Source organism: Epinephelus lanceolatus, chromosome 16 (assembly GCF_041903045.1).
Source record: "Epinephelus lanceolatus isolate andai-2023 chromosome 16, ASM4190304v1, whole genome shotgun sequence".
Taxonomy (NCBI): Eukaryota; Metazoa; Chordata; class Actinopteri; order Perciformes; family Serranidae; genus Epinephelus; species Epinephelus lanceolatus.
Window position 1 is genome coordinate 11,241,633 of NC_135749.1, and position 25,189 is coordinate 11,266,821.

Sequence of the window (25,189 nt, forward strand, 5' to 3'; positions counted from 1 at the left end):
CAATGGTCATATTGAGTCTCTTCCTGGTCAGTACTTTTTAATTTGAGTGAAATTTTGCGGGTGGAGGTCAGGGGATATGACACTTTGGGCCCCTGGGCTTGCGCTTGGTAGATCCATTCAGTATCCATGCCCCCAAGTCTTTGGAAAGCTCCCTCTAAAGCCAGCTGTTTGAACAGACTGAGTAGTACTAATGAGGTTATGTGTAAAATTGGTGGCATACCCCTTTAATGTTTCCTATACTGTGCACGCTGCATGAAATAAATAATTTCTTGAAGCCTCTTGAAGCATTTCTTTTAAATTGCCTCTCCTAACTGATGTGGGATGGAGAAGGTGAGTGGGGCCTTTAAAATGTTTGACTCGCTGTATGAAATTTCATGAAGTTCGACTTGTATCTCTCAGATCGAAGTGATGCACCTGCTCAGTTTGCATATGCATTGTGTTCTTGACTAATGTTTGTCTACAGCAAGCCTGAGGATAGCAGATTTTCTATCCACTGCAACATTCAGTCAATACTGACTCCACTCTGCATTAGAAAAAACCATCCATGCACCTGGTTATTTTAGCTTCAATAACGTCTGCAGCATCTAATCATCTCATCTCTGCCGCCCAGCGTTTCATAACGTCAGTAATCTCCCTCCTTCTTTCTGTTTGGCCCCGTGAGGCAGATACAGCTGCAGGACAGGCAACATCTGAAATGACTGATGTTACAAACACTGATTAATGCAAAGGTAAATGTTATACCGTTAATTACCACAGGGATATTAGCAGGCAAGTCAGATTAGAGCATGAATCAGTCATGGTGGCCCCTGCTGAACCTGAGCTGATTATTACGCTAGAAAAAAAAAAAATCTGCATCCTAATAATTCAAATCAAGAACCACGCCCATGCCTCTTATCACTCCACTCCACATCTTATCCTCCGCGCTGACTTTCATCCACTTAGAGTGTAGTTTATTTCACATCTGTCGTTGTTATTGTATTTTGATTTGTTTTAACACTATTAGATGTTTAATGATACAGCTGCAAAAAAACTGCTTCCATGTGGACTGGTTGATGTCTTGATCAACCGGACAACATTTTAAACCATACCTCTATAAAGCACGTATATGACAGAACATGGCGTACTTATATTGTGCATGAATGGAGGCCGATCTGCTGGTTGTGTCTGTGAGAGCCCAATAAAACCCCAAGTGCTAGAGTTGAATGCTCTTTATTGATATGCAATATGCAAAATGGCCTCTTTATGGCTTAACACTCAGAGTGGTTTATAAGAGTCAGGGGCTGAGGGGGAAGGAGAGGCAGAGAGATGAGCAGAAAACATGAAGAGAGAGAGAGAGATGCGGGGAAGGAATATGTGGATAGCCAGCCACCGCTACCTTAAATTGTGCTTTTCTGCAGCAGCATTCATCTAGATTCTAAATGAATGCACTTTATCAACATAGAGAGGTTTTCTTTCAAATAACACCATCTCCTCTGCCCTACGTTTTCATGCAGCAGTCGGCTTTAGAGGCAACTGTAACAATATGAAAACCCTCAAAGCCCTTCACCTTGTCATCCAGACCAGTATTGGTTTCCCACCACTGCAGGTTTTCAGCACGGAGCTTTGAAATACTGTAAAGATGATAACAAAGTGCTTTGTTGCAAAGGGATATGCTATCAGTGCCAGATAGTATTGGGAGAATAAAGTCATGGGGATTCTGAAAGGTTTAACTCCACAGAAGCTATTAATGGCAGGGAAATCTGATATGCAACATTGTCCAACATTCTGAAGACGGTCTATAAACCATTACAATTCTCAATGCTCAGTGCATTACATTAAGCAAACCTTGAATCAAGTTCAAATTAAGTCTGGAGTTATTTTATGATGTTAGAAGTAATGTTAGAAAACCTTGGCACTCAGCTTTTGGCATCACTTGGTTTGTATGGTTGGACATTTTCTATTCACCTTCATCTATTAACTGTTTTATTCATCTGTTCATTATATAGAGCCCAGTCTCACTCCAAAGTCTTCGAAATCTGGTGCTTGGGCAGTGACTTGTGGTGTCAGACACAGACGGAAAAAGCCGTCATTTAACGTCGGCATGATACGCAACCGATCACGTTATAGTTTAACGGCGCTTGGTGGCATCAAGGGGAAACACGGCGGGACAAGGATGAAAGTTAAGGCGATGAAAGTCCAAGTAGGGTGGCTGTGAGGGGTGGAGGATGGGTCCAACAAACAGCTACTTTCACCCGGAAGGCCAGTGTTCGCATCCCGTAAGATAATAAAGCCAAACCTTGTTCTTTTTTCCTAAACCTCACCACGTGCGTTAGTCGTTGGAGAGGGAAAAAAAAGTCAATTTGCGTTATTGTACTGATGTAGTGTGTTTATGTTAAGAGACTGTATGTTAACGGTAAATTTCCTGTGAAAACAGAAGTGTATCTTGAAAGGAGACAATTCATGTAACAGGCAGAACTTGACACAGTGTCCCAGAACCTCAACAACCTACACACCCAGGGTACCTAGCACGTCGTATCTGGACGTGGAGGGTCCATGACCAAACGTCAATATATGACGAGGTCGGAGTGAGAATGTGCTGTGATACTAAATACTAAATACTTTGGTTTATGACCAAATACATGCAAAACAAATAACACTCCCATCAGCCCCAGCTGCACCATGCACGTTCACAATTCTCAAGAGCAAATTCAAAGTTCAGTCCCCACAGATTAAAATGAACTAGTTCACGATGAAAGTTTCACTGTTTGAATTTTGAAGTTCCCAGTTCAAAAAATGAAGTAATTTATGGTCCTGTCTTCTGTTTTGTTTTTGTTTATTTGTCAATTTAAATAATGTCCTGTGATCATTATATAAATGCCCAAGACTGGTCAAAATGCTTCAACAGTGTGTCGTTTCAAATTCGTTGCCAATATGGCTGACGTTCTGACGTTCTAAATGTTAGATTTTTTTTCCATTTGAGTCTGTAACATACTGATTTTGTTCATAAAAGTCTTTCAAATATCTGTATGAACTGCCTTCATCAGTACTGGTAGCTGTGTAGCCAGTCAGTGTTGTGTCTGTGCACTGGGTGCCATAAAATAAAAGTTAACTGTCACGAGAATGACGCTCACAGTCAAGCTTATAAGTTGCAAACTGATGCATTTGGTTCACTGTTCACCAAGATGAGCATTTAGTGCATTCATGAACAACACTGATGTTAGCAATGCCATCATAACCATGTTAGCATGCTGTTGCATTTAGCTCAAAGTACAGCCACACAGTGCCACTAGCAGGGCTGTAGACATTTAATCTTATTATTGGGTTTGTATGAGCAAAGACTGAATCAGTGTTGAGCACAATCAATTCATGTTATAAGTTGTTTGGACACTGACCAAATCATATATCCTGTCAGTTATTGGACATTGTGCAACTTTGTGCCAAGACATTGTTTGTGTCCCAACTTATTATGCAGGATAATGAACTGAAACCTCTCAGTGTCTGTCATCTTATTATGGATCCTCAAGGTGTTGCCAGTCCTGCTCCCTGCCTCTCTTTCCCCTCCCTGAACACGGAGTGTGCAGAAACCTTACACAGACGCCAACACGGTACTTAATCTTCATGCACCCATCATGACGGAGCATCATTACCGAGCTTCTTATGTGATGGTGAAAAGAAATAATGGGATTTGTGCAATGCGTGTTGATGCACCAAAATGAGCCCTGGCAAATTCAACCCTACACACTGCAAGAAATGTCCAGAGCCATATTGCCTATTCTGTTTTTTTTAACTTGGTTCAAGAACTGAAAATCAATTTTAAGGTTGAGTGAGACTTGAGAAGTCACAGTGAACTGGAATTTTGACAGCATCTTGCTTTCTTAATGCCCTGTATTTCCTGGCGAATGAAGACAAGACAGTTTGATAAGACAGAAAAGGATTGTATTTGCTGTTGGGAGTTTTTATTTACGCCCACAGCGATGAGTTATAATTAAAAATGGAAATGTGATATAAATACTGCAATTTCTATGGATGTGTATTGTGAATAAGTTAACACAAAAAAACCTTTGTTTCCACTGTCTTTACAATCTTTGTTCTGCGTTATCATCCACTGCCCCATCAAACTGAACCATCTTTTCCATTTGATGGACAAAATGAGCACTATGTCGTGCTACAACAGAACCTGCTGTTTCATCACACCAATTTCACATCTGACAGATTGCAGGCAGAAAGTGCAATTGATTGGACGGTGTCTCCGGCTCTTTCTGCAAACTGATTGTGCAAGCAGGACAGACTCGAGAGGAAACCAAGAAGGTGCAGGAGGGAGTCAGCTGGATGTGGCACATTCACTCACCATACCAGAAAATAAAAAATGAATCCTGAGGTTTGAATGATTTCGAGGAAGGATGGGTTCGAGTGTACCGGGCAAGTGTGACACTTATGACAGTATTTATGGCTCTACTGTAGCTTTAATCATAGGTGAGGATTTCGGGGCAGGGGACACGGCCCTCAATCCTGTCCCCCACAGGATGCAGGGAATTAGTCGCTCATAATGTTCAAGTGGACGACCCCAAATCACCCATTTCATACGTGTCCCCCCCTAATGGTGAAATGAAATCTATACCCTTGGCTTTAATCATGCCACAGTACCTGGTCAGTCAGTCAGTCAACACTTCGCTTTGATATCCAAATGTATTTTGTTTCATGTCCTAATCAGGTTTTGGAGGCCAATGGTGTTTGATGCAAGGACGTTTAGCTAATGTACACCACATACAACATCAGAGCCCTTTTACGCATTAACTAAGGCAACCCCCCACCCACACACACATGCACTAGTGCACACACTAAGCAACATACAGCCTGGATTCCCAGTAATCAGTGGGGAAAAAACGCTACTCAGGTTCCTTTAATTAACTCCAAATGCATTACATGAACACAAATCAAGCTTATGCAGTGTGCGGTTTATCCATAATTTTCCACAATCAACCTTCACACCTGCATGGTGTGGATGAGCCATGTTCCATATGTCAGATCTGTCCTGTCTTCTCACATTAACCAAATATTTCAACTAATACCATGAGATACAGCAAGGCAGTGCCATAAGAGGGGCTATATTGCAGTGGTGTGGCTGTAGCATGAAGCAAAAGAGGCGGTAACTGAGACAATTCATGTGAAACCAGATGTTAAGGAGGGAGAATGGTCACCATCTTTCAAAGGAGCGCCAAATGTGCATTAGAAAGGCACGACTGCGCTGTAAAAGCTCGCCTCCTTTAATCCTTTAATCATGTACAGTACACAGGTAGGGTAATAAATGTGCAGCATCTTTAACGACCCCCACTTCGCCCCCCTGGAGGATTTCCTGGACCGGGGTGGTCCTGAGGAATCATCTCCTCCCTGTCCCAAGCGCCGTGCTCGGTATACGCGGCTCTCGTGTGATTAATTAAGCCATTGTGCACCTCTTGCTTTGCAGTGTAAACGGGCTACTTCTGCAGCCAGCAGCCGCCAATTCCTCTCCGGGACATACACACATACAACACACATACACGCACAAGCGCGCTTTCACGGTCAGCGAACAGCGAACATTTACGCACGAATGAAACTCGGCGATCACCAACACGTCCGAGTCTTTTCCATATGTGTTTTGGATCGCACAGCCAAAGACCATTTGGTGCTTCTGTGTTTGAGTGTGTGTGTGTGTGTGTGTGTGTGTGTGTGTGTGTGTGTGTGTGAGGAGGAAGGGGGGTCGTCCTGCGTTCACAAATGGCGCAACTTCTCATTTTTCTCCTGTCAAGTTGACACAGCTGGGAGCCCCGCTGACAGCACGCCGACCTGTCCCCGCTGCTCGATGCAAGGCTGCACCGATGCACACCAACATCTAGTCGGTATCTTCTCCACATAGTCAAAAAGACAAAAGCCTGCTTGCGCTGCATGCGCGGACAGTGAGCGTTCAAAGAAGATGTGCAGAGGAGCACCTGCACCTCCAGCCTCTTAACCCCCCCCCCCCCCCCCCCCCCATCCAACCGCTTCACGAGTGTCCTACCTTGAAGTCGAGGTTTCTTCGCGACGTTTTCACTCAGTGTGATCTTCGGTGGAGTATCAGAAAGAGAAACACACGCCTATTCCGCAGCTCCCCGGTCGCTGTGTGGAGGAGAACGGAGGTAGCAGGAACAGCAGTGAGAACCAGCGGTGCTTCATTCTCTCTCTCTTCCTCTCCCTCTCTCTGGTTCACAGGCAGGGCTCCCCCACTGAAATATTACCGACAACCGATTGGTCCACGGGATCCACGGCGCCCCGCTCAGCTGCTCTAGGAGGGGCCAAATAAAACCGAGGGGACCGAGAAGACCAGCACACCACAAATGAATCGGTCTTATGAACCATTCAGTTATAATATCCAGTCATATATATACATATATTTATTTATTCTAATCAAAACGAGTGATACTTAGATTTTAATCAGGCACACTGTTTCCAAGGTGGTTGCATTTGGTTACAGATTTTCTTTAATGCAAATAATTCTAATAATAACTGTGACTCTAATAATAATTCACGCTTATATAATATGGCAGGTTCTTCATTGGGTTTAAGTCTACTTCATCACTTTGCCCCAAAACACTTGACTTTGAAAGCAGACCTATAGCAGCTATGCTTTAACTATAGTAACAGTGCAGAACCTTGCACATTCGGCACTCAAGACCATCCAATAACCTCCTGAGACCTTGTATCCTCATATGAGGACATCACATTTGCTGTGTCCTTTGTTTGTGTGTCATTCTACTTAACATTGTCCTGTTGTCCTCGTTCGTGGACACTTTTTTGTCCCATCTAGTGGCCCTGGTGGAGCACCGAGAACATGATCAAACTCGACTATCTAGAGGAAGTAAAAGTCGTAACAAGGTTTCCGTCAGTGAACGTGCAGAGGGAGCATTTGCATAATATTGAATTGAATTTAAAATCCTACTGTTAACTTATAAAGCTCTAAATGGTCAAGCTCTGTCATATCTTAGAGAGCTCATAGTGCCTTATTGTCCCACCAGAACACTGCGCTCTGAGAACGCAGGGTTACTCATGGTCCCTAAAGTCTCCAAAAGTAATTCAGGAGCCAGAGCCTTCAGCTATCAGGCTCCTCTCCTGTGGAATCATCTTCCTGTTTCGGTCCAGGAGGCAGACACCGTCTCCGCATTTAAGACTAGACTTAAGACTTTCCTCTTTGATAAAGCTTATAGTTAGGGCTGGCTCAGGCTTGCCCTGTACCAGCCCCTAGTTAGGCTGACTTAGGCCTAGTCTGCCGGGGGACCCCCTATAATACACCAAGCACCTTCTCTCCTTCTCTCTCTCTCTCTCTCTCTCTCTCTCTCTCTCTCTCTCTCTCCTTTGCTAACACTCATGTCCTGTTACTGCATCTCGCTAACTCGGCCATACTGCATGTCACTAACTCGGCTTCTTCTCCGGAGCCTTATCCGCTGCGAGGGTCATAAGAACAGAGGGATGTCATATGCTGTAAAGCCCTGTGAAGCAAATTGTGATTTGTGATATTGGGCTTTATAAATAAAATTGATTGATTGATTGATTTGTGCTCCACTGTCTCGCAGGTTAACTTCTATCACAGCGGTGCCTGGATAGTGTGACGTGTGTGCTTGTGCTGCTGTTGTGGTCCTGCCAGATGCCTCCTGCTGCTGCTGTTATCATTAGTCATACTTCTACTGTTATTATACACATATGATTATTGTTACATATGTATACTATCAGATATTAATATTTACTTTCAACATATTGTACCACAATAGCCAGAACTATAACTATAATATTATTACTTTCATTAATGTTGTTGTAAGCTACTGTCATTACCATCTGTCCTGCATCTCTCTCTCTCTCTCTCTCTCTCTGTCTCATTGTGTCATATGGATTACTGTTAATTTATCATGTTGATCTGTTCTGTATGACATCTATTGCACGTCTGTCCGTCCTGGAAGAGGGATCCCTCCTCAGTTGCTCTTCCTGAGGTTTCTACCGTTTTTTCCCCCCGTTAAAGGGTTTTTTTGGGGAATTTTTCCTTATCCGCTGCGAGGGTCCTAAGGACAGAGGGATGTTGTATGCTGTAAAGCCCTGTGAGGCAAATTGTGATTTGTGATATTGGGCTTTATAAATAAAATTGATTGATTAATTGATTGACTGATTGATTGATACACTACCCTATGTAAAACAAGATGGCAGCCATCTCTGTCATGTCGGTTTACATCGAATCCCGACACAAAAGTAGACAAGATCCAAAACCTGATCACATTTTATGTTCGAATCTTGTTTATTTATCATGAATAATGTTTGTAGTTTGATATTAAATACAATTGTGACTCATTTTAGCAACAGCAACAAGCTAACACACTGTTAATTAGGAAGTACTCGTTTGAGGACATTGGGACTTTATTATCGTTGACAAAGTTTTTTTATGCTTATCAGGTCCTACTAGTCTCAAATAGCTAGGAGAAATTAAAAATGCATATCACACAAAAGTGCGGGTCTCAGGAGGATGTAAGAACACAGTATGTAATTGTTCAGTTTTTGTACTGAGCCTTTCTCCTTTTCATTTTCTGTCACTCTAATGTTCTCCACTTACAGAAGTCTCTGCTTCACCATAACCATCAACCATTGTGGTGATACCCCCCACAGAGGGTCCTATGGGTGGCCATCTGTGTCGCCTATAGGAAGATCTTCCACTGAAAAGTAATACGTTACTCATTACTGATAATTGTAGGGGCTCAAGATTACCGTCCTATTGTATTTCTTTGTCTGTGTGTTGCTTAGGGTTCTATTGAAGAATCAAATTAACCTGAACCTGAATATGGATGAGCCATTCACACAGATGCACAGCATTACTAGAGTGCAGACTATACATCACTCTGAGGTAAAGACCTCACCCAGGATGTTTTTAACAGCGGAGCCACTCTGTCATAATCACGCCATCACGTCAGGCACTTAACTCAGATGGCAGCTACTGTAAATGGGTCAGGAAGAGAGAGAAAGCCAGAGGAAACAGAGGGTCGTTTTCAATAGGCCTTAAGGCCATTTCATGATGGTGTGGGTGTTTAGTTGCATGATTGAATACTAAGTGGGCTCATACTTGAAAATAATAATAACAGTAATAATAATAATGACCTACATTTATTTCTTCCTTTAACTTTTCAGCTGAACTGCTGGAAATGCGTAAACTTGTCATGCACTTGTCGCATGACAGTGTGAGAGTGAAAGCGGAGTCAGAGACAGACTGAACAGGTGTGCATGTGCACATGAGAGGGCGTCAGAGCTTTCTTTTTTTGTCAGTTCCTAAAGAGGACCGTCAGTTGGCACCTTTGGTGTTAATTTCTCATGATGCTGCTTAAATACATTCAGCGCCGCTGCACCCACAGAGACAGAGAAACAGAGGTTCCTCAGAAGTAGGTAGCTACAACGGGACCCACCCTATGAGCTCTTTTATTCCATTATTTTCAAATGCAGCCATCATGTGTATGTTTTGTGAGAATCATTTTACAGAATGCTAAATGACAACTTCTATCTCAGCTCATCTAATAATGGCCTGTGGGGGATGTCGGCCATAGTGCAGAGTTTATGCTAAAACTCAGCTTCCCCTCTTTCATTAGCAGCTGATAAATATTCATAATACGGTACTTTAAAAAGGAATATGAATGATGTCTAGTAAAAAGTGATATTTTTCTGAAAACATAATGAATTATTTTACTCGATAGCTTGTGATTTTCACCCACAGGCGATCACACAGTATTTCAGCCACACTTTAATTTACTGCCGCAGCCCTTTTCACAAGGATTCAGCATCTTGTCAAGTACTTAGTCATCATGGGAAGTGATCATGCAAGTAGATTTTGGTAATTCCAAGTATTTTTAATGTATCGACATTTGTATAATCGTTCAGTTTATCTATTAATAGCAGTGACGGCTGTGGAGCAGGAGCAGCTCGGTTGCACTGGCAGTCTTTAGTTTCAGCACCATGGTCAGTGACACTGATACAATACCACTGTGTGAGACTGTGTGTGTGTGTGTGTGTGTGTGTGTGTGTGTTGTAATAATACAGGAAAAGACCTTGAAGTAAATTTTCTATTTTGTTTTTTTTTTATATGACCAGAAACAGAGGTCCACACTTGGTAGTGTACAGCGACAGTCCACTGTTGGTAATGTAGAGGTGTTTGTGTGTGTGTGTGCATGTGATAACTGTTGACACTGAAATACTGAAACTAAAAATAAATGTGTTGACTTTCAGGACGAAAGTGTCAAGTCAACCTCAGATGTGAGTTTCGACTTAGTCCAAGTCAGCTTAGTGTCAAACTCCATGAACACAGTGTGCTCACATCTGCCTTTGATTACTTTATAAGGTGATGTTTCAGATCATGCTGAGAGCTGCCTACATGGAAAGGATGTAGATCTGCATGCCATAACACACACATGCTTCCAGACTCCAACCCCAGCAGTAGGTTGAGTTATCACAAAGTGATTGCAGGGAAAGGGCTATGAGTATTAAACATGCCAACCTCCCACACTGACATGTAGTATATCAACATGCAACCTTGGGGCCTAAGCTTTGCTACAGGCAAGTGTGTTTTATGCACTCAAGAGTGCATTAATGCTCATGTAAAGTACAGGAGAGAAAATCACGCTTTAGTATATTAGCCTTGTTATGTTTGTGGTGTCTCTCTGAGTCAAATGCACTCCAGCTCAGCCATGGCACACCATTTTCCAACATAACCAGGCCACTGAGATGTAACTGTACACCCCCTCGCCCCCGATGGAAGGCAGCCTAATGAATATTTATCGGTTCACTGGGTCAAGGTGTAATATCCGCATTTTCAACACAACACAACACGGGCCCTCACCCTTCATGTATGTGGCAGGGCATTCATCACCGGGGCTAGAATTGTTTACAGCTCGGCCTTGCGCCACCTGCTTCACAGCCTGCCAGCAGATCCCTTTGTATCTTCATTAGCACTCATCCGAACTGCGCTAAAGCCAGATGTCAGAAGGTTCTGACCCCTAGTTCACTTCGAATAAAGTCAACCCACTGGTTGCAATTTTGTGTCATGAAAGAGTTTGGATTTTCTCCCCCTGTGAACCTGCGACTGTTCTGCAGATCTTGAGATTGAATTTACCATGGTAACAAATACATTGTAAATGCTATTTCCTGCTCGAGAAACATTGGCTGGATTGTTATTTGAAAAACCCATAACCCCCTTACACACTTTAACAGGCCAAGTGTTAGCAATGCAGGTGTTTCCCATAAGAATCAATCCTTGGAAAACAAATGAAAGTCAATGGTAAAAACAAATAGTCTTTCTCTCTCTGCGGCTCTCTTGGAAATGCAGAGTCCAGAGTAGATTTCACTTTGCACAAGCTTCCCCACATATCCCATCAGCATATACAAATACTCATCCATGCATCACATTGAATACGTAACATTCAAGAGATGACTTGACAGAAACTAAGTATGGCAAGTACTGCAATGTAAAAAAAACAAACAAACAAAAAAAAGCCAACTACAGTATCACATAAATACCCTATAGAGAGTTTTCCTTCTGCGACGGCTCGTGTTTACCTGTGGCTGGAGTGCATTAACCCCACTGGGCAAAACAAATTGATCACCTTCCAAAAAAACGGCCACTCAATTGATCCCTAAACAAATGTGATGAGCTCTATCCACGGCTCATCCCCTTTGGGCCTTTTGACGTGGGGAAACTTGCTGATCTGCCGTGTCCTCCTTTTCTAATAAAGCTGTCATCAGCTGCCAATGTGCACTTTCATGGCGTCGCTCCAAGCTGGCTGAGATCAATAGCGCCTGTCAGGGACGGATCCCTAGGCATAATAAGGCTGGGAGACACATGGTAAGTAGACCACATGGGGGATCTAGGCAGTGCTCTGATTGGATATGGCCCCTTAATTCAACACTGAGACTTGACACTGTGTTTACACATGGGGAGGAAAAAGACAAGAGAAAAGAAGAGATTTGGTCATGCATAAATATAAGGTAAACGGTACCCTACTGAAGAATCACGAGTCAGTGGTGACACTGATTTGTCCACTAAAAGGGGAGAGACTTGATATAAAATGTATGAGATGCAGGGTGCAGCTGTATTTAGTTCCTGTTGGCACAGCGGTGATGTCACAGACCCTGTTAGTGTAGTGGGATATCACCCTTCTCACGTCAGCCTACTAGGCTTCAACACATGCTATATATATATATCTATCTATCCATCACTTCAGAGGATCTACAGCTCTCCCAGTATCATGCATATTTCATCAAACAACATGCAAGGCTTGGGAGCCCATAATTCATGTAGCTTTGACATCTTTACTAACCAGGCAGCACTGATAGACACGCACCGCTTTTTGTGCTTGGAAATGTACTGTTAATGTGACAGACTGATTGGAGTAAGAGTGATTCTTGTGCTGTCCCACGCAAACACACACTCACACTCACACAATACACAGTATTACTGTAGATCACGTAATGTAACCCCAGAAAAAGTAGTGATATATTTACTTAGTCTTGCAGGTTAATAAAACATGATAAAACATGTCACAAGAACTTCCCTGTTCCCCAAAGACTTCTTTGTATCAAGGATCAGCCAAATCCTTTTGTAAGATAAATTCATTTTAAATGAGAAAGTACATCACTGCATATGCAGTATGTATGTATGTATGTATGTATGTTTGTATGAAGCCTCTCTGTTTCTTATAGATAAGATAAAGGCAGCTGATCATCTAGGCAACACGGAGCTGAGATAATGAATTGATTATGCACAAGGGTCAACAGCCATGTTTGCAGCTCTGTGAAGCTGTAATTAGGCACAGCCGTTAATGTAGAGACATGCTAACATCAGCATGCTAAATGTTTACCATGTTTATAATCTTAATTTAGTGTGCTAGCATGCTGATACGTGCTACGTAATAGTAAACACACGGTATAATTAAAGCTGAAGGGCATCTGATTTGTCTTGTCTATTCACAGACTGAATCAAATAATGGTGGTAACTTCTGTGACATTACTCATTGTTTTGTGAACTCCCATTTTGAAGCCTCGAGAGCATTTCGGCAGTCGCCATCTTGGTTTTTTGGAGCCAGAGTTGCCATGTTTAGATGAGAGGGTGGAGCTGTAGAGGAGCAAGGAGTGTATCTGACTCATGGACTGAAGTGACACCTTGCAGACAGTGACGACGCCCCTAATTATGCGTAACTTTAAGCCTTAATAAAATATAAATGGGTGAGTGATATAAAAATACAGTTGTCATGAAACAGGAAATTAGCTGCAGAGACCAAACCATTTTTGTACCACACTGTTTTTTTATTCTGCTTTAAAGTCGGCCATTTTAACATTGGTGTCTATGGAAATTTACTCCCTTCTGGAGCCAGCCTGAAGTGGCCATCCAAGGAACTGCAGTTTTTGGCACCTCCACACTGGTTTCATTTTTCAGCCCCAGAGGTGGCTGCTTGGTATTTAGTCATAAACTAAAGTACTGCACAATTAAAATTTGACCTGATGATGGGACAAGAAGAAATGTCAGGGAATTACGAGTTCAGCCTGAGGGGACTTGGAATGTTTGTACTTAATGTCATGGCAATTTGCCTATTATCTCAACAGTTTCGATATTTCACTCAAAACCACAAATGTAAACCTCATGCTGGTGCTCAAGGAAATAACTAAGATTCATCCTCTAGGAAAAAATGTCAACCTCTTGGTGGCGCTAACGGTAGTAGCCAAAAGCTGCAGTTCCTTGAATGGCCACTTGAGGCTGGCTCCAAAAGCAAGTCCTCATTGATGCCCATGTTAAAATGCCCAATTTTAAAGCAGAAACAAACACATTTACAACCTGGTACAAAACAAACAAAGTACCTAACTAATATAAAATGTTTTTGGTCTCTCTAGTTCATTCCCCCATTCTTGACAACAGTACAAGGGGTGAACTCTTATGTAACTCACCCATTTAGATTTCATCAAGGCTTAAAGTCATGCATAATTAAGGGTGTGGACACTTTGAGTGGCAGGAAGGCCTGCATCACTGCTTGCTCCTCTACAGCTCCACCCTTATCCAAAATGTTCACTTCTGGCTCCAAAAATCCAAGATGGTGGTGACGGCCCTAACTCCAAACTTGAGGCTTTAAAACAGGAGTCCACAAACCAATGGGTGATGTCACAATGGCTCCATCCATTTTCTTTACACTGTTAATGGGCGGCACCAGAGGATATCACTAGAAGGCAGGGGATCAAAGTCAGTGAGATTGAAAATTTAAAAATTTAATGGCAATTCCTTCAATAGTTGTTGAGATACTTAGAAAGATTTTAATATTCAACTCCATTAAACAGCTTTATGTGAGTAAATGAAGAGACTGGGTAGAAAGTGTTCCAGCCTGTTTTTCTACAGGCAATGGTTGCAGTTCATCATTTAGCGAAGCAAGGTAAGGTTGATTGAATACTCCACCATTACTTATTCATGTAAAAAGAAATCGCAAACATGGGCATGATTTGTTGGCTGTCAGTATTTTGTTTTTTCTTAAGGAACCTTTGCTGTCAAGTAAATGGATCCAGTCATTTTGTTGTGTTCAGTTGTTTCATATCAGCCCCTGAGGATAAACCTGCCTGTTTGCGTTTACTGTGCAGGTTTTAACAGATGACAAAAAAAAGTTCCAGCGATTATTCATCCTCAAACTCATACTTTTGGTGTTGCAACCCATCTCTGAATTAGTGTTCCCATTCCACACTTGGATCTGAATTATTAATTTCTCTCATGTACACTCAGGACTGAATAAGTCATAAAGCACAATAGTGTATGTTAAAATCTGTCCGGCGGAGAAGAATTGAACTTGAAGCTGGCAATTATTTTCATTGATAACTGTACCGGCAGGGAAGGAACACACTGAACACAGGAAGGCATTACACATCTCCTGAATGGAAACAGTCTCATTACTCTCTGTCGGCTGTCCTCACTTCCCTCCTCGCCATTCATCTACAGATGTAATGACCAAAGAAAGAGAAAGACGCTGATCTGTCAGGATGACTCACTGTCAATTTACCAAGCTTTTTATAAAGCTCCGCTTCTCGCAGCAGCCGGGTAGATGGACCCAGCCTCCTAACTCTTCTTATAATCTACATATTGACACATACAGTATGATGGTGCAGCACTGATTGGGAATGACTGTCAGGAGATGACTTCTCCGCAAAGACTTTAATGTGACTGAGTGTGGTGTCAGGAGGTGATAACCGGATTGGCCATTAGCGGTTGGATTTGTACAGACTGTGTTATGACATGTGATTTGGTGCTGAACAGTGTTATGGCTAGTGAGGCTTTTTTTGAATTTGTGCCATCATGCAGTTAATGTATTTGAATAAAATACTTGTTTAATCAATCACTATTTCAATTTCTTGGCGCCATGAGAAAGCCATTGGGTTTAATGCTCACAGCGGTGTACAGCCTTGCTTTTGTCAGAATTGATTTAAGATATGAAATCTAGTCTTCCAGCAACCTTTTATTTACGGTTCATACTCGGTTTTGCATCTTCAAAAGGAGAAAGGCTTGTTTTGTAAATATGCATTTTTCCATTCAGTTTATTGCAAAGATGCGCCTCAAGGTTTTGCATTATCTCCGTAAGGACTTTCGATGAGCAAGCACTAAGCACAAAGAATCTGAATTATGGCAACATCCTGGGCTTGTTCGGGTTAGCTGAAGCCACACATCTGCAAAACAAAGCCTGTGCACCACCAGCTGTCTGGGTCTTGATGAAGAAAACTAGACAGGCTGCAGGTTTTTCAATAAGCACAAACACAAGGTGAGATCTCTGTGCATAGTTTACATCAGCAAACAGAGCTTCTCCTAATAAGTGTGGTAGAATCTATTAAACTGCACCGAGTAGGTTATTTTATTATTTGAAAGTAAGATACATGTACATAAATTCCTTTAAATCACTTGAGTCTAGGACACACACTCACAGTAGGGCTGTACCTACATTTAATTCAATTCACTAAAATCATTTAAATACAAATTGTGGCCTACAGGCAGGGGCCCACCATCAGGACAGGGACACCAGGCCCCCAGAGAAATCTGGAAAAAGGGGCCCCTGATGGTCACTCATATTGGCACATTTTGCAATGACAACTATAAACCCCCTTACACCTTCTATAACGGCACCATACAGTGCACCACCACTGCCAACAAACCCCTAAGTGGGCCCCCTTCTGGTACCATATGACAGCTGGATGCCTTTAGTAAAGACAGGGTTTAATGGCTTTCTTTGCCCGGTGCCCACCAGAGTCTAGGATGCCTACATGATCTAATTATAGCATTGTAAACCTTAATGGGAAGTAAACTCAACTAAGTACAGCACTTAGTATGACGAAGCAGCAACCTTGTTATTAACTTAATTCCAGTTGAGAGGAAGTGCTCAGACCATTTACTCAGTACCATACGATGAAAACACTCCATCACATTCAGAAATGTTTTGTTTGGGTATAATCTCCTGGATGTAAGAATTGTGCTTTCCTTATGAGCAGGTCCTTGTCTGTGGAGCTCAAGATGTTACCTGCCATTTTTCTAAAGTAATGCACAAACCAGCCACTGGCTCCAGATAAGGCTGTTAACGTTTCCATGTTTTAGAAGCCCATCTGCAAGAAGCAGCATCAAAAAACCACTGGTTTGTAAGTTGATACTACTTTATTCAGTGTTTCTATCAGTTTAAATCACCTGGTTCATTTGTTTTGGAGAGAACAAGATCTCTGTGGATGATTCGGCTCCTGGTGATGACCTCCTGAACGTCTGGATCTTGTGTCTTCAGAGAAAATAAGGGAGCCACCTGTCTCCAATATGCCAAACAGCATCAGAGAAACACTGGTTTGTAACATGAAATAGTTATTAAGAGGAGCTGACCGTGACGGAGACCCTAATTCAGCTCCTGGTAAAAACCCTCTTAACGATGAACATTGACAGAATTGTAGCTGAGAGACGTTTTAGCTGGTTGCAAACTGCAATCACTGCTAGACACCACAAAACCCCCTTAAATCTTACACACTTCACCTTTAAGTAAAATAACTAAAGTATTGGGAGCGGAGGATCCAAACTATGATGATGGTGTAATGTGAACACTTTTTCTCTCAGCACCTGTAACAAGCTGAAGTTTTGTGTTAGAGCTCTTGAATTTTTGCACCACGTACTCTTATTTGTCTACTACAAACAGAAATGGTTCCAACTTCTCAAACTATATCACATAATTAATTAACTGATGTCAAATACAAGGAGTTCCATTGTTACAACTTGCAAGTTACTTACCAGTTGTAACAAAAAGAGTGAAGAATTAAAAATTAAACAATTACAAAAATACAGATAAAAAAGTGACACATATACTAATTACCAATACCTACTATGGTTTAACTTGCTAAAATGTACCTGTCAGATGCTTGGTAAGGTGAGTTCAAAATACAAGTCTGCCGCCTCAGTCAGGACTTTTGTGCTGATCCTTGTTCTCTGAGGTTTCGTAATATCTTGAGTATCTGCTCAAAGTCACGTGCCAGATAGAGTATTATCTAGGGACAGTCCTTACTGTCTCTCCCTGATAGATAGATAGATAGATAGATAGATAGATACCATCCTCACCCGTCAGCCATAGTTTAGATAGCCATCGCAACATGGTGGTTTAAAATTAGAGAAGATAAAATGCTTCACATTTTGCGTAAAAATGACTGTCATACTGGAAAATCAGTATTTTGCCTGTAAAATCTGCATAATTCATCATCACATAGCTATGAAATTATAGGTCAGGAAGGAAGGAAGTGGCTGTACAAAAACATATTACATGAATCATATACCATCCTGTCTTGGTTAAAGTGGTGCCGTTACAACCACCCTGTTATTATAACCAGTCTCCCCTACATTGATGTTGTAGTTGGCAGAGATGGAGCTAATTTGAAAAGGTAGTTTAATCTCTCATTTTAATATATTTTGTATCCAAATCTGAAACAGAAAAGAAACTTTCAACTACAATTTTGAATAAATGTACGGGAATAAAAAGTACAATATTTTCCTCAAAATTTAGGGTAGTAGATGTGTAAAGTAGTAGAAAATGGAAACACTAAAATAAGTGCAGTACTTGTGTGAATATACTTTCCATTCCATTTTTCTACATTAATCTTAATGGACACAATTTGACCCACAACATAACTCATCCACAGTATACCTACAGTTTGCAGTGTGATATGAGACAGTAGCAAAACAGATGAGCAAAAAGTTTGACTAAATCATGCAGAAGATGCAAACCTATGGAGCTCACTGAAACGGTCTACAAGTGAAAATATAAGGTTTCATAAGAGGCATGTATATGTGGCACCATTGATCGGTGCGTCATGGGCTTTTCCGAAATAAGGTGACTGGCGCCATTGCGTGGCATCATGGAAAATTACAGCATCACAGTCAGTCCCGTTAGTAAATAAATAAATAAATGAAATAAAAATAGAAAAACTAAATTAATAAAAAAAAACAGCTGGTGTGTGCGCTGAATGGACAAAGACATGATCTGAAGTATTCTGAAGGCTGCTGCACAAAATACTATAAGTTAAAATAATGTTTATGGAGGACACTGGGAGGCTGGTCTGGTATTCGGTGAGTTCCTGGTCTGATTATGGTGCTCTAATTGTGAGGTTATTTATTATAAAAGTGCCGCACTGACTGTAAATTAAAGTGTTTAATTTCCCCCCTAAAAACACGACTTTTAAAACCATGTCACTCTTTCCAGTGCAGCCTATTGTTCATTCCTGCCTTGACTTCTTAAGCTCCTTCACCTCTCACCTTTAAATAAGCGAAGTCAGGCGATATTCCCGTGTCATTAATACAAATCTGTGCTCTTTACACAGAGTTAAACCCTAAACGCCGGAGCGCAGTTACGCAGAGCTACTTTGAGTTCATCCATCCCATTTCCTGGACGGAGTTCCTGAGGGAGGGCCAAAGGAGCGGGCATGGGAAAGTTCTCCCCACTTTTTCCGATTACATCGATTCTTTTTAAAGAAGGCAAACACAAACCCGAGCGGAGCTGCGGACCGCTGCTGTGAGGAGCGGAGGGACACGGCCAGAGGACACTGAGTGCTGAAACCAGTGCGCCAGTAAGGAGACAAAGCCCACTTCACGAGAGAGAAAGGTAGGCACCTTTTCCAATTAGGAACAAACACAAATTAGAATACTTAATGTGACCAAAAAACAGCACTTGTATTGTCATATTACATAATCATGTCCCTGTAGTTGCCGTGTATTTGATATTGTTTTTTAATCCCACAAAGTATCACAATAAAAAAAGTACTTTCTACTGACTTTTGGTGCGTAATTATACTTTTGTGTTATTATTTTTTCACCTTATGTGCAGTGAATTAAAGAGTGAGCTTTCTAAAGTGGAGTGGAATCTCTAGTATTTTAGTTTTCAATATAAATGATGAATCTGTGGGACTTTATATTGTGTTTTATGATTATTTATTAATTTATTTACCCTGCTTTGTTGTGGGCGTTGTTTAAAATTCCATATGGTTTCTATAGACAACTTAAAAAACTAAAAGTATGCCAGTAATAAGGCGAGAAATGATACTAAAAATAGACTTATCACTGGTGTTGTGAAAAGCCTTTTGTAACTTGTAGTGTCTGCGGCAGGAATTAATTTTTTTGGGTTAGTGTTTTATTGTATTTTATCACTGCCTGACTGAGCAGATTCAGTGCCCGGGGAAAGCGTCCCCTGCCCCCAACCCTCACACCCCCCCAAAAAACTTTCATAATTTTATTTATGTACTGTGTTTATCACAAACAACAAAGAGACATGAACACAAATAACTTAACTAAGAGGCACATATACAAATTTTGTTGCCTTCTTTTTCTGTACTAGGCCTTGGATGGCTTTCGCCTTTCCATTTCTTTACTCTAATACTCCCTGCATACGCTCCACAATGCTCTAGCATGTTCTGACTGTGGTGATCACTCACTGATGAGCACATTAAGGTGAGCTGCGTTGCCACGAGAGGTGGTACCCACACTGCGGATGGTTAACACTTTGGATCATTTCCCCCTTATATTTGTTGCTTTCAAATTAAAAAATAAAATAAAGTTTTTGTTAACAGTCTTATGTCATGCTACTTTTCTATGTTGGAACTATTTTCAGTCTGTTGGTATTCTGAGGAATGTCTTGTAGAGATAAAAGTAATGCTCCAGACAATACTCCCAGAAGTGAATCAGTCCATTTGTCATTTTTGTGCTTGTTCAGCAGGCCAGACTCTTTGACAGTCCATTGTCTTGTCTCATCCTGTCACAAGAGTTTGTATTTTCACTGTTAGGGACAGTTTCTTTTCTCAGAGGGGAAGAAATAACAAAAAACATAAATAGTCTAAACAAGTGGACAAGTGTCACAGCGGTGCCTCAACTCCCCCACACAGGATGTTTATTCAGATGCATTTGTGTGTGTGTGTGTGTGTGTGTGTGTACAGAGACGCACACACACAAATTGAGCTTCCCAGCAAGTCACTGACTGTGTCATTTATCATTAACAGTTTAAATCAATACCTCAGTATTGTCCAAGCTTTAATTGATTCATGAATCCAATTAGAAAAATGAATGTGCTTGTGTATAATAATGCTGTATAGTGTAAAAGTACGAGTGGCCCCCTCTTGGACTGATTCAATCCAGTTTCACTCTGCACAGTTTCCTTTCATATTACACGTTAACTTAAGCACCATGTGTTTTTGCTTTAGTTCATTTTACTGTATGGAGGCCTTGTTTTTCACATCTTGATGATGAGGAGTTGAACGATGATGTGAGCTCATGGAAGAACTAATAGAGGGGGGCTGCAGCCAGATACACATGTTCCCCAGTAAAAAAAAAAGACACCATTATAGTGAAAAGGTTGGAGAGACTTAGCTCATGTGTTTGCTTATAGAAATCATTAAACACTTGTGCATTAGCCATGCGTTAATAAAAACCTTTGAGGATTTTGTTGTGGAAACAAAATATGCCAATTAGGTGTTAAGTGGCATATTGAAGCCAATCTGTTCAACAATGGAGCAATAAATATAAAGGTAGAGGAACTGTATGACCTGCAGAGCGACTACACGTGCAGGCAGGTATAATGGGGTCCAGACACGCGCTTCACATTAGGGGAGTTCAAAAGGAACAGCCACTAACTTAAAAGTCCTCATTTAGTGTCCTTGGTTATATTCTGTGCTGCAAAAGGTGAGTTTATTCAAAAATCTTATTTCTGACATTCTCTCGTTCTCCCCTGTCCGTCCAACTGTCCTTCTCAGGAGCAGAGGATGTCCAGAGCTGACTGGTCCTTCCTGGAGCACCTGCTGGAGGAGGGCCAGGAGTATTCGACAGGCGTCGGCCGCGTCTGGCTCACCGTGCTCTTCCTGTTCCGCATGCTGGTTCTGGCAACTGCCGCCGAATCTGCCTGGGATGACGAGCAAGCCGACTTCGTCTGCAACACGCGACAACCTGGTTGCACCGCCGTGTGCTACGACAAAGCCTTCCCCATCTCCCACTTTCGCTACTTCGTCCTCCAGGTCATCTTCGTCTCCACGCCCACCATCTTCTACTTTGCATACGTGGCTATACGGGCGGGGAGAGACAAGAATAAAGAGGAGGATGGGAAGGAGGAAGGAGAAGGTGCTGGGGGTAAGAGAGGAGAAACAGTGATAGAAAGGGACAATAACAGTGTGAATAAAGACAATGCAGAAGAGACGGAGAAAAAAGAGGACAGTGGGAAAGTTAGAAAAGCTGACAGGGCTCCTCCTGAGGCTCCAAAGCTGAAAGGCAGGTTGCTGTGTGCGTATGCATTTAGCATACTGTTAAAAGTCCTACTAGAAGTCGGCTTCATCGTAGGACTGTGGTTTCTTTATGATGGCTTCTTCATTTCAGCAAAGTTTGAGTGCACAAGGGTTCCTTGTCCTCACACAGTGGACTGCTTTGTCTCTCGTCCCACGGAGAAGACCATCTTTACCATCTACACTCAGGTGATCGCTGCCATATCCGTACTCCTCAACCTCGTCGAGCTTCTCCACCTCCTCCAGCTCGCCATCTCTCATCGGCTGGAGAAACGCTACCTTGCCCAGCACCAAGACTACCTACCTCGGTCAGAGCAGGTACCAGCTCAACAGGACGCTCCAGAACTCCAACAGGATGCGCTACAGTCCTACAGAGCAGGGAGTCATGTCAACATCCCCATGCAGGGGGAGGCTGCGTACTATCCCAACCCCTGTGAGAGCCATGGCGATCTGGCGATAGAGGTGAACTGGGGACCTGGGGAGACTGGGAGCGACCTGCTTCCTAGTTATATGAACTGCATGGAGGCTATAAAGACAACACACTCCCCGAGAGTCCATTATAAGAAACACGCACACCACACTGGGAAAAACACTAAGGGTGCTTATAAAGGACACTCCAAGCAGAAACATTATGTATGACGCATTCAGATGTGGTGATAAGTCTCTTAGGACCATGAAAGGTTTGTTTGGTGTCGTTCATTTTATGGTATAAATACTATCCTGCACATGACACTTGACTATCAGGAGTGAGAGCTTGAACAATGGAGAAAGGAAGAACAATTATTGCACTGTGAACTCGATGCCTCAGAGGCAGGCAGATATTCAAACAGAGATTTACGAAATAAATGGACCTATTGAAAACATTTCAAGAACACTCCTCAAGGCAAAGAAAATGAGAGTCCACAATGAGAGAAGATTACAGTCATAAGATGTTACATTTAATGGCTTTAGGGTGGACTGCGACAGTGGAAAAATACAGTGCGATGGGGGTCTGCAGAGGGGCTGGGGATACGTGTGTATGGGAGAGTGTGCAGTAGAACCAGATTTAAGCATATTCCTCTGAGATCTGCACTGTAACTGCTGGAGTTCTTTGAAGCCCCCCCCCCCTTCGTCGTCTCTCCCTCTCCCATGGCTCCGTCCACACTGCGGAATGTGCTGGTCTCTGGATCCCGCTTTGCTCCCAAGAGGATAAGGCCTGCGTGGATGCATGCATGCATGCATGCACACACGCAATGTACTTTTCCCCTTTCACCCAGTGAGTCTCGGTCACTCGAGTTGGGGACGTGAACTGGGGAAGACACAGGGGAGCCAAACCAGAGGAATTCTGGGATTGTAAGTGAGTTGTCATTGCCAGTAACCATAGTAATTTAGCTATGAAGAAAGAGGGGCGAGAGAGGAGCACTGCATACTAGATCATGAGAGCTGAATAATGGAGGAACGACAAGCATCCAGTTGGAAAATCAAACCTTTTTCGAGAGCTTGAGAGGACTCAAAAGATGCATTAGTGATTGCACATCGAGTGGACGGAAAGCGGTACAGACATGTGCAAACTTAATGAAAGTAAATGACCAATTTTGGGAAAACTGTATTTAATGTTTCAAGTATTATGAAATACCAATGTTATTATTTATTATTTTGTGGGAAATAAAGTTTAAAGTTACATAAATTTATGATGACATGGTCAAATTACGGTATTAAAATGAATAACTATCAGTATATGCATTTTACCTGTTCTACAAAGGATTTACTGAACAAAAATTTCAACATAACACTTTTGTTTTTACTCCAATTTTTACAGATTTAAAGAGAGAAAGACTTGTACACACACAAATGAATAATTTCTATCAAATTTTGGTCACAAAATTGATAAAATACATGTTCATGAGCACTTCTCCTTTCCCAAGATAATCCATCTACCCGCTGGGAATGGTAAATGGGCCTACATTTGTACAGCGCCTTTTCTAGTCATCCGACCACTCAAACCGCTTTTTACACCACGAGTCACATTCACCCATTCACACACACATTCATTCATTGGTGGCTGAAGCTACCATGCAAGGTGCCACCTACTACTCAGTTTTTTACACACTCACACACCGATGGAAGTATCCTCGGTTCAGAATCTTGCTCAAGGATGCTTCACATGTAGACTGGAGGAGCTGGAGATCGAACTGCTCATCTTCCGATTGGTGGATGACCTGCTCTACCTCTGAGCCACATGAGAAAAGCCCACCAAGTCACAAGTTTTAGGGAGGGTTCCATAGGCATGCTGACTTCAGAAATGTCCACCAGAGCTGTTGCCCATGAACTAAAAGTTAATTTCACTATCATAAGCCATCTCCAATTTGGCAGTACATCCAACCAGCCACACAACTGCAGACCACGTGTCCCGACATAACTTGTGTACATCTGTAGCTCTAGTCATGTGAAATTCAGAATTCATAGTAATAAAATATACTTTTCAAAATTAAAACTGAACATTTTCAAGTGACCTTTTATTGTGACCAGCCCAAGGCAAACCTGTGTAATTCTGATGCCGTTCACACCTAAATTTGAAAGAAATTAGTCTTGTGTGCATAAAAAGGTCTTACATCTTTCATTTATACTGCTAAAAAATAGTACAATAACAAAAGTGTTACATTTGTATTATTGTTTGGGGAATTAAAGATGCCATACAGAGACTATATTCCATACAACCTGGTCTCTTGTGTACTGTAGGGATGAGATTTCTGTGTGGGGAAAATGTCTCTTTAGCGTATATTGCTTGTGTCCAACCACTATCCAAATACTGTCACAATATGGAGGCACTGAATCGCTCAAGTGAAAGCACTTTGGGAATGATCGAAAGGCGGAGGTGTGGAGAAGTGGATGAGCCGTACAGGGCATCATGAGCATAACCTCCTGAGTGGGAAAAATGGAGGGAAATAATGTTAATTCAATGGCTTTCAAACCCGTCGCTCTGGCTTAAGAGGGAAGAAAGACATCAATTATATGCCAGTAAAAGTTCATACACGGTGGAACAGCACTTTATGCTGGCTCTATTTAATATCCCTCAGGGAGCCCTGACTGTTAGCGCTGTTTTTGTGGATAGAAATTGATAAAAATCCAGCACCTTCAACAAAGGTGCTCGCCCAGGCTCTCCATGAATTAAGCCATACGTCTTTTCAGAGACACGGCCGCAGTGCTCTGCAGCATAGCACTCATTTCCAGCAATTTACAGAACTGTCTCCATGACGATAAGCAGTTATCTATAGCAGGAAAAGGAGGTTTATGGGAAATTCGAGTGAGACAGGTTCTCAGAAAACAAACTGCTTGAACAGCATGAGGCCAAACAAGAGCTGCAACAAGCAGCTGAAAACAAAAATAAAAAACTTTTTTTCCTCTTCTGCTG

General features: G+C 42.0%; 2 protein-coding genes across 2 annotated transcripts in view; one reads left to right on the forward strand and one right to left on the reverse strand.

Moving 5' to 3' along the window:
* dlgap3 (discs, large (Drosophila) homolog-associated protein 3) overlaps nucleotides 1-6,188 on the reverse strand; it is a 163,103-nt gene extending 156,915 nt beyond the window's left edge. The window contains exon 1 of the mRNA XM_033637576.2: nucleotides 6,014-6,188. The gene's annotated coding sequence lies outside the window, so the exon portion shown is untranslated. The remainder of the gene's footprint in view (nucleotides 1-6,013) is intronic.
* Nucleotides 6,189-18,992: 12,804 nt separating this feature from the next.
* gja4 (gap junction protein alpha 4) lies at nucleotides 18,993-23,464 on the forward strand. The gene is made up of 2 exons (XM_033636401.2): nucleotides 18,993-19,142; nucleotides 21,280-23,464. The coding sequence occupies exon 2, from the start codon at nucleotides 21,289-21,291 to the stop codon at nucleotides 22,435-22,437; it is 1,149 nt and encodes a 382-aa protein (XP_033492292.1). The 5' UTR covers nucleotides 18,993-19,142; nucleotides 21,280-21,288; the 3' UTR covers nucleotides 22,438-23,464.
* Nucleotides 23,465-25,189: the final 1,725 nt, after the last annotated feature.

Bases quoted from the DNA above. Each gene is read 5' to 3' on its own strand.
- gja4 (XM_033636401.2), top strand. From the start codon at position 21,289: ATGTCCAGAGCTGACTGGTCCTTCCTGGAGCACCTGCTGGAGGAGGGC.